Raw genomic sequence first — 16,095 nt, 5'->3', positions numbered from 1 at the left:
GGCTGTGTTTGGCTGTAGCTGCTGTTAGCTAGTTAGCCGTGCAGCAAGTGGCCCTATGCTGACTGTCATCTTCCCCGACAGAGACCTCGGAGCACTGAGGGATTGTTGGCGGACACAGAAGACCTCAGACACCAACAGAGGCCAGTTTGATGACAGGGGAAAAGGTGGTTTACAGCGGCTTCGACCAGGACTTTGACTCCAGGGACGAAGACACGGCAGGCTGGTTAAGGAGAGGTGTGAACCGGGAGAGGAGCTCAGAGAATAACAGAGCTGGTGAGTTTTATTTTGTTTCTGTTCAGTTTGAGTGAAGAGTGTTTTATGATGAAATTTTAAACTCTATCTTACACACTGTAACTTAAACTAAAATAAGACAAATCTAAGTGTGTGTGGATTGTTTGACAGTTGGCAATTATTAGATGTTAAAAGGGATTTTCAATGTATGTTTTCCTCTTGTAAATACTTACTCACGTTAAGTGCTATGAGAGCTATCTGCCATTGGTTCACTGTATCTGCATCTTTGTTGGATCTCTACACAGTATTTCTTTTCTCTCATCATACTGTACTGTGTGTTTTCATGTGTTCTGATGATTTTTACCTCAGTGTGTAAAGTATTGTTCCATTGTTCCTAATCCGGAGCAGCTGATTGGGCGTCGTTATCCAGTGAGAGTCAGCATTCTTGGAATTCCGAAAGATGGTGTCGGGCAGCCAGATCAAGCCGACCATATTGCTGATTGAATAAGAGACAGCGAGAGAGAGAAGGTAAGAAATGTTTTGCTGTTGAACTCCTTCAGTCTTCATGAAATGCACAAGGCAGCCCCACTTCCCAATAAAAGGATAATAAAACACCCGGGCGACATGGCGAAAACAAAGCACATCAATCAATTTGTTCCATTAATTACAGGCCTCTTCCCGAGAGAAAGGAATATTGTTCTCAAATGAGATATTCACAGTATGAAAATGCTGAAACACAAGAGTTATGGATAGAATGAAGCCTCACAGCGGTGTTCTGAGTTACACTTCATTTAAAAAACGAGTTAAACATAACATGCTGTAATTATCAATATAAAGGTATCAGGACTACGGCCGCAAAGCCGACATATGCAGGAATCTGCCATAAAGCTGTCTGTATATTTTCAGTACATCCTCAGTAAATCCAGTATACCTGTTGAGCGTTAGAGTCGGCATGCTGCTGCTGCTGTTATACCGCAGACGGGTGTCCACCCAGGTCTGGGCGAAGATAATATCGATCTGGTACTCCTGGGGAGAGAAAAGTCGAGTCAATATACTGATCTGACAATCCTTTTTTAAAGCAGTGTGGAGAAAGAATGAGCTGTGCTGGATGAAGTGTGTGTGAACAGCCTCTGTGTGGTCCTTCTGGAGGAGCTGATAATGTGTTTGTTTGAACACCAACGTGTCCACATCAAAGAAAATCCGAGAGCAGCACAGCACTCACTGGATATACTGAAACACGCATTATGCTTTTGATATGGAAATTAAATTACATCTCACAATTTGTTTACTTCAGCACATTTTTTTTTTCACCTCAGCAATGAACCTACTGCTAATTGTGTGAAGTTCCATCGTTTCTGATTCAAGAAAGTTGGTACAGAATTTCCCTCCTTCGCAGGTAAAATAAGTGAAAGTAAGTTAAAGTCTAATTGGTATTATTACAAGGACATCTGTGCTTCTGTGGTGAAAAATGTCTTTCTCTCTCTTTTCATTACGTAATGTTAACTCCTTGAAAAAGGTGGATTCAAATACACTATTTCCCCTCCTGTGTCAAAGTTGAGTGCATTCTCTTTATCCACCTACCTTGGTCGATGAAAAAAGCTGTTTTAAATGCTGTGGAGAGGAACCTTTTTTGCTCGGAAGTTTATCTGGTTATGCTGCAGTTGAGGAGGAAGTTATTAATGTAACCACTTTGAAGTTGTGGCACAATTGTCAGATGGAGCATGACTACAGCCTCCATGTTCCTCTGCAGAACGTGCATCCAAATACTGGCTAAATATAACCTGGCAAAATATAGCTGACAAAGACTGTCATTCATTGATCTCAACTATCTTTGAGCCTTTAATTATTAGCATTTCTCTTGAATGTGGATAGGTGTGGGCTGTGCTGACAGCCAGCGACACAGCTGTCTTCACTCTCCCAGACCTTAGCATATACTCCAAATAGCACTTGCTGTAATAGTAAAATGAAATGTTGTGATCAGCATTCAAGTATTGTGGTCGCAGTTGCATCTCAAGCTCACATGGAGACAGAGAAAAGGAACAGTTCGCGGTGCTTTGGGTGGAGGTGGAGATGGTGCTGAGGGAGTGGATGTTGCAGTAGAAGACAGAGGTGCTCTGTAATGTACACATAGGCCTTCAGTGCTCTCCTCCCTCTTTTTTCTGCCCGGCCTGCTGCCACACAGCTCACCTGACAGCTATAGTGTCATTTGCTTATACTGCTGCTGTTTGCAGCCCTTCATAAGCCCCGCCTCCACCCCAGCAGCCACCTGTGGGCTCTGAGTCTGCATTCCTCTGAGATGGAGGTTGTCATGGTCCCCCCTCCCTGTCCTCACTTCCTCATGGGTAGTCACATGAGGAAGTGAGGACAGATAACTAGACTCCAAATATCAACGCTGCACATATTCCACAGTCACATAATAATCTATTTTGCATGAGTTTGTTGCGTGATTATAGTTTATTATTTTATACTTTTAGCATATGAGACACCGCATGTAATTGCTCACACTATATAATATTGATCTAGTCATGTAAAAAAATATTACACAATACCATTTACTGCTTGAAAGTAAGGATAATATTTGAGGATAAGATTGATTGCATAGTTAATACTGCATTATCAACTTAAAACAGCCTAAAGACTAATGACATTTTAATACCCTCGTGTCAGATAAAATGAGAGACGTGACAAGCTTTACTTCGCTAAGAAGCTGAGGGCCTCCAACATGGCAGCAGAAGGTCAGTGCATCAGCTGGAAATCCTCCATAGAATGTAAACAAGGTGCAGTGATACTTCAGTGATAAGGTCAGACACAGAACTCCTCAGAAGCCATTCACAGTTCCGTTGCTGATATGAAATGTAGGGAGAGAAAATTGGCATTCCAGAGTCTATTATGTGAGACTGTCTCGGAGTGATCCTGTTTGGTGAAAAGCTGATCCGGGTTTAAGGGAAAAATGTGCAATTATAGTCGGATTTTCTCGAGAGGACGGAGTCTCGTTTTGAAACTTTTGTCATGTCGCAAAAGTTTGTAAGGTGACCCAAGAACTGATCCGCCACAGGTTTTAACACCTGTGCAGCCTATTTGTGGTTTGAAGTAGAGTAAGTGAGGCACACATGCACAACCCCCCCACCCCCCCACCCCCCAAACGTCACGATTACACACACAGTGTCACTCACTTTCTGGCTTTTCTGACCTTTTCCAAAAACAGGCAGGCGAGACTTGACCTTCCTAATACATCTGTCACCAGAATCCCCGTTGTTACTCTGGGCTTGTGTGACCTTTGGAGGATAATGATAGGGAAGACTCACGCTGACGGTGACGCGCCCATAATTCACACAGCAAACCCACAACGTGTTACACGTTAGCGCCCGCTGCAGATGAACTGTCACGGCAATGCCCAGATGGGATTTTCTGCTTCCACTGGGTCCTTTCGGAGACTACACCTATGAGACAAAGCACTGAAGCAGGTCCATTATTCATGGACATTATGCAAAACAATGAGTGTTGGGAGATATCTGAGTGAAATTAACTACGGAGGCTTGCATTATTCCCCTGGGGATCCATTTCAAAGTCAGGAAACGAGGGTGTTAAGGAGGGAGTCCATTACTCACGGTCACTGCCAAAAAACAATGAAGCAAAGACCCATAGGTGAGATAATCAAGAGTGACTTGTATTGCACAATCTCTGCTGGGAAAATCCAACATAAGAAGTCTGGGAGTTGCAAGTTCATTATTTAGGTTATAAATATTTTATTTTAGGTCTTAAAATATTCAGAATGTGATAAACTATTTCCCTCCTGTCCCTGACTAACTTTCACACAGCAGGCAATAGGTACAGGAAGCGCTGGAAAACCCGAACATGGTCAAAAATGCATCGTATCTTGTGTGTGTTGCGAATCCAATTCATTATCATGGGCAAAAGTGAAGGTGCAGATGGCAATCTTTCATACCAAGGGTGGAAAACTTCTCCAAAATGTCTTCATTTCACATGAAGAAAACCTCTTTGTGTGTCCACTTCCAATTTATTTTTGCCATATCAAATGAGAACACCACAGCCTAAAAGAAGTCATTTTTCCTCAGCACACACTTCCTCACTATAGGTGGGTAAAAAATCAACACATTTGGCCCCGCTGTCTCTGGGAATGCAAATACCACTCACAATCTGATAATATGAAATCCATTATTAAAGCCGAAGGATGCTGACAGCAAAGCAAGTCTGACCGAAATTAATTAGCCTGACTTGAACAGCGTCAGAACAAATAGAGTCCTCCTTATCCAGCCTCATCATTGTTGCATGGAGGAGGATCAATTACAGACGTTGCTCAGCCACATTCTCCACATCCATGTAAGCAAAATACGTTCCCAAGGGGGCAGCAGCCTTGTCTTCTGCAAATGATGTTTATATACAACTCATTTGCAAAAGCAAATGTGTTTTGAGGAAAACGTAATGTCAACCAAGTAAAGTTTTCTCTTAACATAATGAGGAAATGTTCTCAATTAATGTACCTGGCACGTTGTAAAAGTGTTGGGACTGAACTGTGGTTCAGTGACAAAGTCGATTTTTGTGTGCTTTCTGCTAAAACAGGCAGACTTGCATGACGCCGTCCGCTCATAGCGACTCCAGCATTGTTCAGCTTTCTCACACCTCCCTGCGACTGCAGCTCGGTTCGTAAATGTAGTGTTTCATTCACTGAAAGAAATGTCGTCTCTGAACAGGCAGCACTTATGTTGTCTCCACAATGTAATTATGAAAACAATTTAGTAATATACAAATGTGATTTCTTGGAGACAGGGCTGGCGGGCAGATAGGCTAATACTGTCTTTATAACAAAAGCTTTACACTCACTGAGCCAGAAATGCTGTTCTTGTCTGAAAGTTTCAGACCGCAAACTCCGACTGGAAAAGCTTCCTGCTATCAGCGTTTTCAAAGTGATTAAAATGAGTCAGCCTGTTGTTTACGGTTGATTCTGCCATTCATGAGCTGATGTGGGGTCAGGTCGTGAACAAATGAGAATGGAAGAAAAAAAGCAGCTAATCGAAAGGAAAGTGTCAGAATGCGAATGGAACTGTAGACTCACATACATGCACTAATGCAAATCAGTCACAATAGTTCTGTAGGATGCAGTTTAATCTCACCTGGCATTTTGTTCTCTCCATTGTATATCATTTAATTCAACAGAGTTTAATTGCTTTTCTCGCTTCCTTTAGGCTGTAGGCTAGCAAGTTCGTTAGCTTAGGCCTTCATGGTACAGTAAGTTCACACAGTTTGTTCAAAGATGTATTTGTATCATCAGTCGTATACGTAACTGTAAACATTAATCTCTACACAGCTAATAAGCTGTAGCATCCTGCATTTGGGATGTCCCGCTCTAGAAATTCCAATGGGATGGAATTTTGCCCCAAAGTTCGGTGTGATTAGGCCTTAAGGTACCATTAGTAGCACTTCCTGCATAGATGTTTCACATTAAAAGCCTTCCAGGAGCTCAAATGAAACCCCAACAGCCCAGAACGTTGATATTGGATGAATAACCTGAAATTATGGCAACTATTGTGTGGTTATGCTGCTTCCATATTCATGCATCAGTGATAATTAATAAATTGCATAATGAGTACTTTTACTTTGAGTACTTTAAATACATTTTGCTGATAACACTTTTAAGATTTTGAATGCAGGATTTTTGCAAGGGTCAGAGTTCTTCCACCAGCGTTATGCTCTCCCTTATGCTGACTTTCTGAATGAACTGACCCAAAAAGTCAGTTCAGCCGGCCGTATTTCACCGTTACAGCTCACTCATAATCGACTTCACTCCACTTTGTTACTGATTAAGTAGAATCCAGTGTGCTCTAAAACACAATCTTGCACTTTATTATATCATGCTTTACAGTGAAGGGAATCTCAAACTTATGCACAGATCACTGGCTAATGCATTTCTTCAGGCAAAACCGATGCCGCATAGTTGGTATAAATATTTATAAGTGAAATATTTATATCTTTCAGACCTTGGGAAATTGGTCGCTGGACTACATTTTCAATCCCTCAAGAGGAAGAAAAAAGATAAACATGAGGAGTGTTTGATTTCTCTGAGTCATATGTCCATTTCAGTGCCGCTTCTTGTAGTACTTCACCCATCGATATTTAAATATGCAGTTCTACTCTCTGAGCCCTCACATCCACACCGCCAATCCCCCCACCCCAAATAAACACATTCACCCAGAATGCGCTGTTGCTTCGTCCCGCAGGCAGCCTCACAGCAACGCTCCTTGTGACGGGCAGAAATAACGGTAAACACGACCATTCAACCACCGCTGAGGGGTGGTGATGAACTTCTGTCACATGTGTAACAAACAAAACGGTGCGGCACCTGCGGATATGAGTGGCATTTCAAAGATTGCTCTCGCGTGCGTGTGTGTGTGAGCTAATTTCATAAACATGCTTTTGTCTTGTTCATCCCTAAGAATCAAATAAAAAGACCTTTGAGCGAAAGAAAAGGAAACCATTTGCATAGCCGCCTGTTTACTTGAAGTTTGTTTGTGAGGAAGGAAGCAGCACGAAAAGAAAGATGACGCAAACTGTCGGCTGTGCTTCACTGAGCATCTGGCTGGAGATACAATCGACACCTGTGTTTCTTTGTCTAACTCTGAGACAAATGATTGACTTTAGTCTGTTTTGGAATAGAGGTAGCAGTAGTGCCCATTTATCGGCTAGTATTGCTGCTAACGACAGAGCAGGAGTAGCGCAAGAGGTGGAAGAAGAAGTATAGACGTACATTTGCATCTGGACAAACTGCTTTGATGGAGGTCTGGGGATTGATTAGGATCAGGCAGACTGCACGACACATTGTCAGCTAGCTGCACAAGCTGTGGGTCTGTGGGGTGAATAAACGGCGGTGAGTTTGAAGTAGAAGACATTCAAACTTCACATTATTCAAAAATCACACGATTAAAAATGATTTCATCAGTCAGTTGACTTTAAATTTTAATTTAGCTGATGTGTGTTCATTGCTTATTCATCCTTAGATACTGCAAACCAGCCTCATTCCTGTCAAAATGCCTCAGACGCTGGGTTTTCAGCCACACTAGCAGCATTCCTCATGACTGAAATAACTCAACTATTGGATGGATTGCCATGAAATTTGGTGCATTCATGTTCCCCCGAGGATGAATCTTAATGGCTTTGGTGACCCTCTTTTAGCGCCATCATGATTTGTGGTTTTGAGTCATCAACCGTCAGATGGATCGCCAGGAGATTTGATTTGATGCAGACAGTCAGCCGCTGCACAGGATGAATGAAAATACCTCCCTGATCATTTACATTTCTTCCAGAACCATCATCAGGTGGATTTGATACTTTTGCAGGGATCCAATATGATGAACATGGTAAACATTATACCTGCTAAATATCAACATTTTAGCATTGTCACTGCGAGCATCCTGATGTTAGCATTTAGGCTAATGTGCCACTGTGCCTCAGAGAACATGGCCGTAGTCTGTTTACTGCATGGTTCATTAGAAGTAACATATTATTTATTCGCAAAATTACCTTGAACTGATATGTTTCGTCATGAATGTGTCACCATTTTATTGTCTTGTTGAGAAGCACAAGTCTGACAAAACGCACCCGGGTTATGATTTACAGAAGAACCGAGCAGGCTGCGTTTCCTACTGGTTATTTTCTTGTAACATTTATTTGGAAAATCTGTCCTTTCTAAAGTATTTTTAGTGCCATATTTGCTGTAATAAAATAAAATGCATGATTTCTTTTTTCTATATTAGTTTAGTGGGACATAGTGCAAAAAAGGGACAAGGATATAACAAAATATAAAGAAAATAACACGAAAGAGCGAGACATAAACAGAAGTTATGATTTTGATTTGCTGCAGAATTGTAGGTGTTTTTGTATGTGTTTGTGTTCAAATAGCCTATTTGCAAGACAAAATATAAAATATAACAGAAGTGCATGAAAAGACACAAAGAAAGGGAAACTTGTGGCAATGTATAATAAAATAAAAATGAATGAAGACGAAGCAAAATAGCAAAGTCTTCCAAAATCTAACAGAGAAAGGCAGGAGAGAGAGAAAGGGGTTTGTGCATGTGTGTGGATGTGATTTGTACTGAATGCAACATTAAAACCAAACCTACACCCTCGAATAATAAAACTAAAGCAGTGATAATACTATTATCAGCAGCAGTAGCAGGAGTTTAAAGTCCTTTGCTTAAAGGCACAACATGCACCTTTTCTTGTTTATCTCAAACAAACAGCATATCCTTAAACATATTTTGACACCTCCAGCTTTTTCCCCCCGCGTCTTTGAACAGGTGATCTTTTTTCAAGGCTTTCGGAATAGTCCATCAAACGCATACTGCTCATAATTAATTTAGATGCCGAGTTTCACTTCAAACACTAAATTTCTGTATACATCGATTCTGAGGGAAAAACAAGCGGAGGAGGAGAAGGCAAAAGAAGAGGAATTAGATCAGAGAGGAAACAGTATCTGGAATCTAATAAGGGGAAGTGATGAGGGGCAGAAATGAGAATCGAAAGGCTTAAGAAAGAAGAACGTGCTGGAGAGAGAGGAAGAAAGGATTCGCAAATCTCGTCAGCCAATCAATATCGACTGACTCTCAATAGCATGTTCAAACAAGTCACCAATCGGATTTGATGGAGACAGTAGGGCGGTGTCATGCTTACATAACGCTGCAGCTGCTGGTTGTGCTTTGTTCCACCTGCCACATACTGGCTCTGATGATTGATATCTACCTCCAGCACCCAGCTCCATCTGATATGCAGAGATGGCATCTCTTGCTTGGTTGCATTTTGTGTATCTTCATATGTCCTGTTCTGGGCAGCCCTGGAGGGTTTTAGTGCCTCCACAGCTCGCTCCAGCTTGGGGAGCCTCTTCAAGGGTGCGCCTACTCCACAATTTCAATTCTGGATGATTTTGCAAAACTCTGGACTACATTCAGTGACTTTTCTTTTGAAAACAGAATATGAATTGCAGGTTCATGACAGGATGCAAACTTAGATTTCCTACATAAGAACTGGACGAGCCACACACCCATCCAGCATCACGACCTCCACAACCTTACTTCATCACTGCATTAATGACACATCACATTACCAGAATCATCCAATCTGAATGTAATTCTGAGGAAAGTGGGCTATTCCGCCAAATATATGGAAGCATTTACGCAAAAAGGCTCCCAAGTCCCTTTCAGACATGCGCCCCTTTAATCTGAAGGCAGTTAACATGACGGTATCTCACAAAGTTGGAGCAATTATTATTTCCATGTCACTTCAAACATGCCACAAGTGTGAAATGAACGCTGTCAGATTAACGTGCAGGCTGCAGCAGCATTACTTTAACTTGCAGAGAGAGAGGGCCGTGTATCTTGTGCTGCCTTGCAAGAAAATAATAAATAAGCATTTAATGAACTATGAAACACTGTGAAAGAGCCAATTTTAAGTTGTTGAAGAGATTCTTAGACTAGATTAGACCAGCTATCACCTTGCGGTGCAACTGGCACAAAAGAGGCTAAAAAGCCCTCAAACTACCAATCTGACTGACTGTATATTTACAGTTTTCATTCCAACTGCAGGGGTGGAATGAATGTCCTGAACTCTTTACATGCAGCTTGAGAGCAAATAGGAATTAAACAAGAGCCCAAACTTAAATGTGTTGTTTGCTGTCTGGGCACCGTCAGACTTTAAATAATAAGATTGAAATAAAATAATAAAACAGGCAGTGGAATTCGCTAACTAATAATATCAGTGATGAATTATATGTGAAAATCTATCAGTGTGTCACTCACAACAGCCATTAATTAAGGCTTCAACAAGTTTTAAGTGGAAAAAATCTTTGATAGTCAATGATAAAAAGTTTAAAGGGAGAGGTCACCTCAAAATCAAATGTGTTTTTCCCTCTTAGCTTGTAGTACTCTTTATGCATCCAGATTGTTTTGGTGTGAGTTGTAGAGATGTCTGATTTCTCTTAAATATAATGGAACTTGGCTTGTGTTGCTCGAATAGTTCGAATTGCTTATAATGCTGATGTGGAATTTCATTTTCAAGTTTGCGTTTGATTTTAATAAAGTCGCCTATGGGCCTCCATAGTTTGAGGTGATCTGTCGCTTTAACAGATAGATGGAGTCAGCAGTGTATGTATATGTATTCCATGTCTGAAAAGGGCTTAACTTAAAAAAACATATTGAAAGCAGGTCCATCATGGACTGGAGAACATTTTTTATTCGATAAGTTTAAGTTTCTACAGTTAGAAGCTGCATTTTTACAAAAACTATCAAACAAAGAAAGAGAGAAAGATTGAATTTTAAATCCTATAATGGTAGATTTGCAACCAGCAGAAAGATGTTTAGAAAGAGGAGCAGTTTTGGTGGAGATTAGCCGCGTCTGAGTGCCCTCCAGTTTCAACAGGTGTCACACTTTCAAAAAGGTCACATATGACAGTTATGGAAGGAAAAATCATTTTTAATTTTATTACTCTGTTGCCAGGCTGCAGCCGTTTCTCACCCAGCTGAAAGAATGTGATTAAGCACAGTGAATGCCATTTAATTTTTCTAAATTAACTTATGGGGCCATCTTAATGATGTCTTGGTGCAAGAGGAGAGGAACAGTGACCTTCTGCAGTGCAATCAGATAACCTTTTCATATGTTTCCTCAGCCTCACTCTCCCTGCGCCTAAATTAGACACATCATCGACAGTCATGCACGGAAAAGCTGCAAAAAACACACACCGGCCCACGCACACACACACTTTCACCTGCACGCCTATGCACCAAGACTACAGTACATTAAAAGGCACTTTAAAGTGACGTTTGACATCTGGAAAAAGCACAATTTCTCTGCTACACAAGAGTACAAAGAATTCTCAGCCTGCGACGTTATTTTCTTCTGAATCATATCTGCGGCGTGCTCAGCACTGCTCCGGCTGTTGTCTCCCTCTATGCTTTTAAAATCCAGCCAAAACTGAATGGAGACGGCAGCCATTGTCTTTGCTGGTGAGGCTGGTGTGTAAAACCAATATTTAGACTTTAAGATTCTATATTCATGTCAAAATGTTGACAGATAGTCAACATGTGCCTTTATTATTGAATCGGAGCAAAGCCAAAACACAAGATATGAAGTGTCAACCAGTACACGTTGCATAAACATAGGCAGACCCCACTGTTTTTACAGTGCTCTCATGTAGCAGGACCTCAGCTTCAAGGGGTTCAAGGAGTTTAATTGGTGGAACGAGCTCAACTGAAATCCTTTGGTGACTGAATTTGAATATGCTCACCCCGGAAATGGCATCTTGTTGTTCTCAGTCCAATATTCTCTCTGTTTTAGCTCTGTTTTCACTCCTTAGGGAAATGGCTGTCGCTGTCGCTGTTAAATGTGCCACAATGTTCACCAGCCAGTCGCTAACTTTGCCTGTAGGTTAATTGTTTCAAGCCACCTCTCTCACATACACATTTCGGATGTGTTTGTTGAGTGGTTATCTTCATTTCTTTGAGTACACAGAATATTGTGCAATGCTTATCTCTGTTTGGTGTCGCTACAAAAAGTCACATTATGTGCAGGTTTAAATGGAATCAAATAACAACAGCAATACAAACGAAAATTCTGCACCCAGGAATCAAACTGATTCTTTAACACTAAGATACTGCCGAGTAATCATTATCAACAGTGCATAAAGCACAAATGAGCAGCGAATATTGAACAGAAATGAAAGGGTAAGCTGAGGGAGGGAAACACAATGTTCCCTTTTAAGTCTGAGTCTCTTCTGAAAAGGGTCGGAGCCTTTGATGTATATTCCCTGCGTGTGTGTGTGTGTGTGTGTGTGTGTGTGAGTGTTGACACATCATAGGTAGAGTCTTAGATAGATAGATCATAGATAGATAGTGTGTGTGTGTGTGTGTGTGTGTGTGTGTGTGTGTGTGTTAGTAAATTCCACAGGCATTAAAATCTTGAAACACTGGGGAGCTCAACCCTGCCCACAAATGTTTAGGCTTTCACCTGAGAACTGCACCATTTTCAAGTTATTTCACAGCAAAATGAGAGTCAGACGTGCGACACTGTGCTCTACCAAAATGTTCCGCTCGGGTGCATAGGCTGGCCTTCACAACGTGAAATCAAAATACACAAAATGACTGCAATCTGAGCTCTCATTCACCTTCGTTATTATTTTAATTTTCAGCAGCAGCAGTAAAAGACAAAGAAATGAGAGGCTTGACGGTGATGAAGCAGTCATATGCCAGATCTTATGTCGGCGATGCTTCTGTTCAAGTTTTGAATTTTTGCTTCACATATACGCTTCAGGGGGAGCGAATTATAACTTGAAGACATATCAGTTGGATTCTGCAAAGGCAAAGTAAGGTCACCCCCCTTTTGTTCTTTGCTAAGCTCATGTTTCACATTAATGTCACAGTGAGTGCATCGCCCTGTGGTACCTTTGCACGTTGGTGTGCCATGGCAGCTGGCCTGGGAATTAATCTTACTTATGGTGATTTACATTGTTATAATCAGGCAAAGGTGTGTCTTGGAAATGCTTGCTTTCATAAATTGAGACCCGGGGATATTCATAAAACATTCAGGGCCTTTATCCCAGTTAACAACGCCACTGGTGAATCTGCGTATTTTTTTTTTGTTTGTGTACTTTGTAAGTAGGCTAAGTGTCCCCGCCACAAAAATAGCTTCATCTGTCTTTTCAGAGAGAAAGTTCAGGATGTCCTTCAATCTCTGTGGAGTCAATTATTCAGTGAGTCTGTCCCCTGTTGCTGTTGTACTGAGGGTGCACACTTTCATTCATTCTTTAAGTGCATGTACAGGTTGGGTCAGTTTTGTTGAGAAACCAAAAATTACAGGGGATGAATAAAACAAGACTTGGAAATCCATGAGTCACAGGTCCAAAATGCACTTAGCTTTCTCCTTCCTATTCTCAGACACTCCCATTCGTATCTCCAGCCGTGGTTTCAAGAGGTAGCCATGCTTTTCCAATATATCACGGTTTGCTTGCATTGAGAGCCTATGAAATTTGCATCAAAGGAGCATTAAATTAAGAAGCTTGTATGCAAAAGCTCACATGTTTTCAACCTTAATCACATACATGGAGCTGCGGGATACAGAGCATCCCATCACAGCTGATTGAGATGCCTGGAATTCAAAATTAGATGCAAGAAACGTCTGTTTAGAGGAAGTGAAACATGGGGAAATAAATTCATAAACAGCTGCTTTGTTCTCAGGCCAAGAAAGAAGAGGAGAAAGTATTTTCTATGATCATGGTTCTTTGCACTGTGATATGTATTTGCTTTAACAGGCAGCATATTCTTTAGTGGTCTAGTCAGTCCCTAACAATCTGTGTAAGTTCAAATATGCATTTTTCATCGTCATCGTCATCATTCTGAAAATACTAAGTAAGCTAACAAACTTAATTTGCAATACTCGCAAGAAAAAATAAATAAATAAAAAAGCAACTCTGTGAGGCTGTACTTAGGCACAATAGAGCTTTGAGCTAAATCCTAATGTCAGCATACTAACAAGCTCACAACGGTCAAGATTCCCTTTAACCAAAAAACATTCTACCTCATACTGACGCTGGAGGAAAACCGAAGGGATCACCAAAGCCTTTCAAATTCATCCTGAGTAGGACGTTACTGTCTGAACCAAATTTCATGACAATGCATCCATTTGTTGCTGAGCAACTTAAAACCACAAATGTCAACATCATGGTGGCACCATAGGAAAAGTCAGGAGATCACCAAAACCATTGGAATCCATCCTCTGGGGACCATGACTATCTGTACCAACTTTCATAGCAATCCATTCGATTGTTGTTTATTTATATTTCACTCCGGGCCAAAATGGTGGACCAACCAACAGACTGACATTGAAATCTCTGGAACCAACGTATGATTACAGAGAGAGAGCTTAATTTTGCAAAAATGAAACGAAATTTAAAAAATGAAAAATGAAATAAAGACGGCAGCCTCATGGGAGCTCATCCCGTGCGGCTGCTGCTGACCCAGTCCATCATGACAGCCTCAAAACAGATACAAAATAATCGTAATGTTGATTGCTCTCTCACAGTTCAGAGAAAGCTGTGAACAAAATATAAATGCGCTGTGAATTGACAGCATCACAGCAAATTGAAAGCAAAGCTGTGCTGTATTGTGGCGACCTGCTTCATGTTTTGGGTCAGCAATAACATCTTTGAAATGTGCATGCTGACTAATAGATGTAGGATCTCTGTGCCAAGAAAACCGTGGGCTGTGACGGCGCGCCAATGAGAATAATAATCTCTCCTCTCTATCTCTGACTCACTGACCCTCTTTTTTTTTTCGTTCGTTTTTTTAATAATGGAATGATAAACTTGCTCACTGTCTATGTCTGGGACTCAAGTGTCGGCTAATTTGGTTAGCTTGTCTTTGCAAACGACGACCTTGATTTCAAATCTGCATGAGAGAAAACAATCTATGAAAATGAGTTGTGTCCAATGTCTTCATTGACTGAGCCTCCACCAACAGCACAGATGCAAAGCACAGTGAAAACTAGATAAATAAAGGATCTCGACAAGCATAAGTGATCAAAGATGAGGGAAAAGAAGTGGAAAAAACTGGAATCACTCACAACTTCTACTTCAGTGGATTTACAGTCCAAACAGTAAAAAGCACAAAGGAAAGATGCTCACATTCACACAAACGCACACAGATCTGCACAGACTGCTTCTTTGTCTCAGACTTAGTGTACAAAAAGACAAAAACACAGACGGCTCGAGCACACAAACTGCACAGACACACACAGAGATGCTTTGAAATATTGCCTCTGTCAAACGAGAGCGTTTTCTCTTGGCTGGGGTTGACGTCTCTTCAAAGATTATTCATGTAAACACATTTGTCTGGACTAATGTAGATGGCTGTCTGTCCTGGATGTATCAGTCCCTCTCCTCTCACCAGAGACGGCTGAAGACTGACGTGTGAGGAAAAATGCTTTTGATAGAGCCAGAAATAATGTACAGACAATACTATGAATGTGGGTGATTGAGAATCCTTTTTTATATATATTTTTTCTATTTCATTGGCCTCCAATTCACTCATTGACAAGAATAACCACAGGATGTATTGAAAACAATATAACCTATCTAGTGAACCTACTGCACGACACGGTGCTGCATTGCATAATTAGTTTGTTTTTCTCCTTGTAGTTAGATGAGCTTCATCCTGTGTGTGTGTGTGTGCACACTGTCTGCTGCTGTTTTCCAACACTGCTCTTCATTTAAGTCTCAAACAGAAGCCCTCAATAGCCAACCATTTCACCTCTGAGAAGGGGGTCATAGCCAGGATGGAACATAGCTGGAATAGCAGAAATGTGTAGCGTCCAGTTGTTTAAACGTGTGTACCAGGCAGTAAATAGGTTGGATCTGGGTTATAGAATGGATAATGTTATGTATGGCAACACTTAGGGTGGATATTGTAAATAGTTGTCATTCAAGGGCTCAAAGAATTTCCGTCATCCTTTGTTTGATGAACATGAAAAGAATAAGGAGCACATGAAAGTGGCACAGGCTGCTGCTAACAACCATGACAGTCACGCTGAAAAGCCTGGTCGCCCACTAGCTAAAACAAGTTGATGGACAAACAGATGAAAAGACGACCACAGAGACATTTGGCCCAAAGCCAGCTGTTGACCTGTGGATGGAGGCAGCTGATCTGGGAGGACTAGAAGTTGCATTTTCATCATTCACCATGCAGGAGGCTGAAGCAGGGCAGTGAGGGAGATCGTTTTTATTATTAAGTTGTGTTCACCCGTGGTCATAGCACAGCTTCACATCATCATGCCCTGAATTTGCCACTGAGGTGAAGCACTCAGTAAGAT

General features: G+C 41.2%; 1 protein-coding gene across 1 annotated transcript in view; it reads right to left on the bottom strand.

Moving 5' to 3' along the window:
* The window catches only part of LOC143316115 (gamma-aminobutyric acid receptor subunit gamma-3-like), an 81,903-nt gene that overhangs the window by 31,604 nt on the left and 34,204 nt on the right, over positions 1-16,095 (bottom strand). Inside the window, exons 4-5 of the mRNA XM_076723842.1 lie at positions 1,163-1,257; positions 596-727 (exon numbers count right to left, since the gene is read on the bottom strand). Of these exons, the coding sequence (XP_076579957.1) occupies positions 596-727; positions 1,163-1,257 (227 nt within the window). The remainder of the gene's footprint in view (positions 1-595; positions 728-1,162; positions 1,258-16,095) is intronic.

The sequence above is a fragment of the Chaetodon auriga genome, chromosome 23 (genome assembly GCF_051107435.1).
Source record: "Chaetodon auriga isolate fChaAug3 chromosome 23, fChaAug3.hap1, whole genome shotgun sequence".
Lineage (NCBI taxonomy): Eukaryota > Metazoa > Chordata > Actinopteri > Chaetodontiformes > Chaetodontidae > Chaetodon > Chaetodon auriga.
Note: the sequence above shows the minus strand (reverse complement) of the source record. Positions and strands in the feature narration are given on the sequence as shown.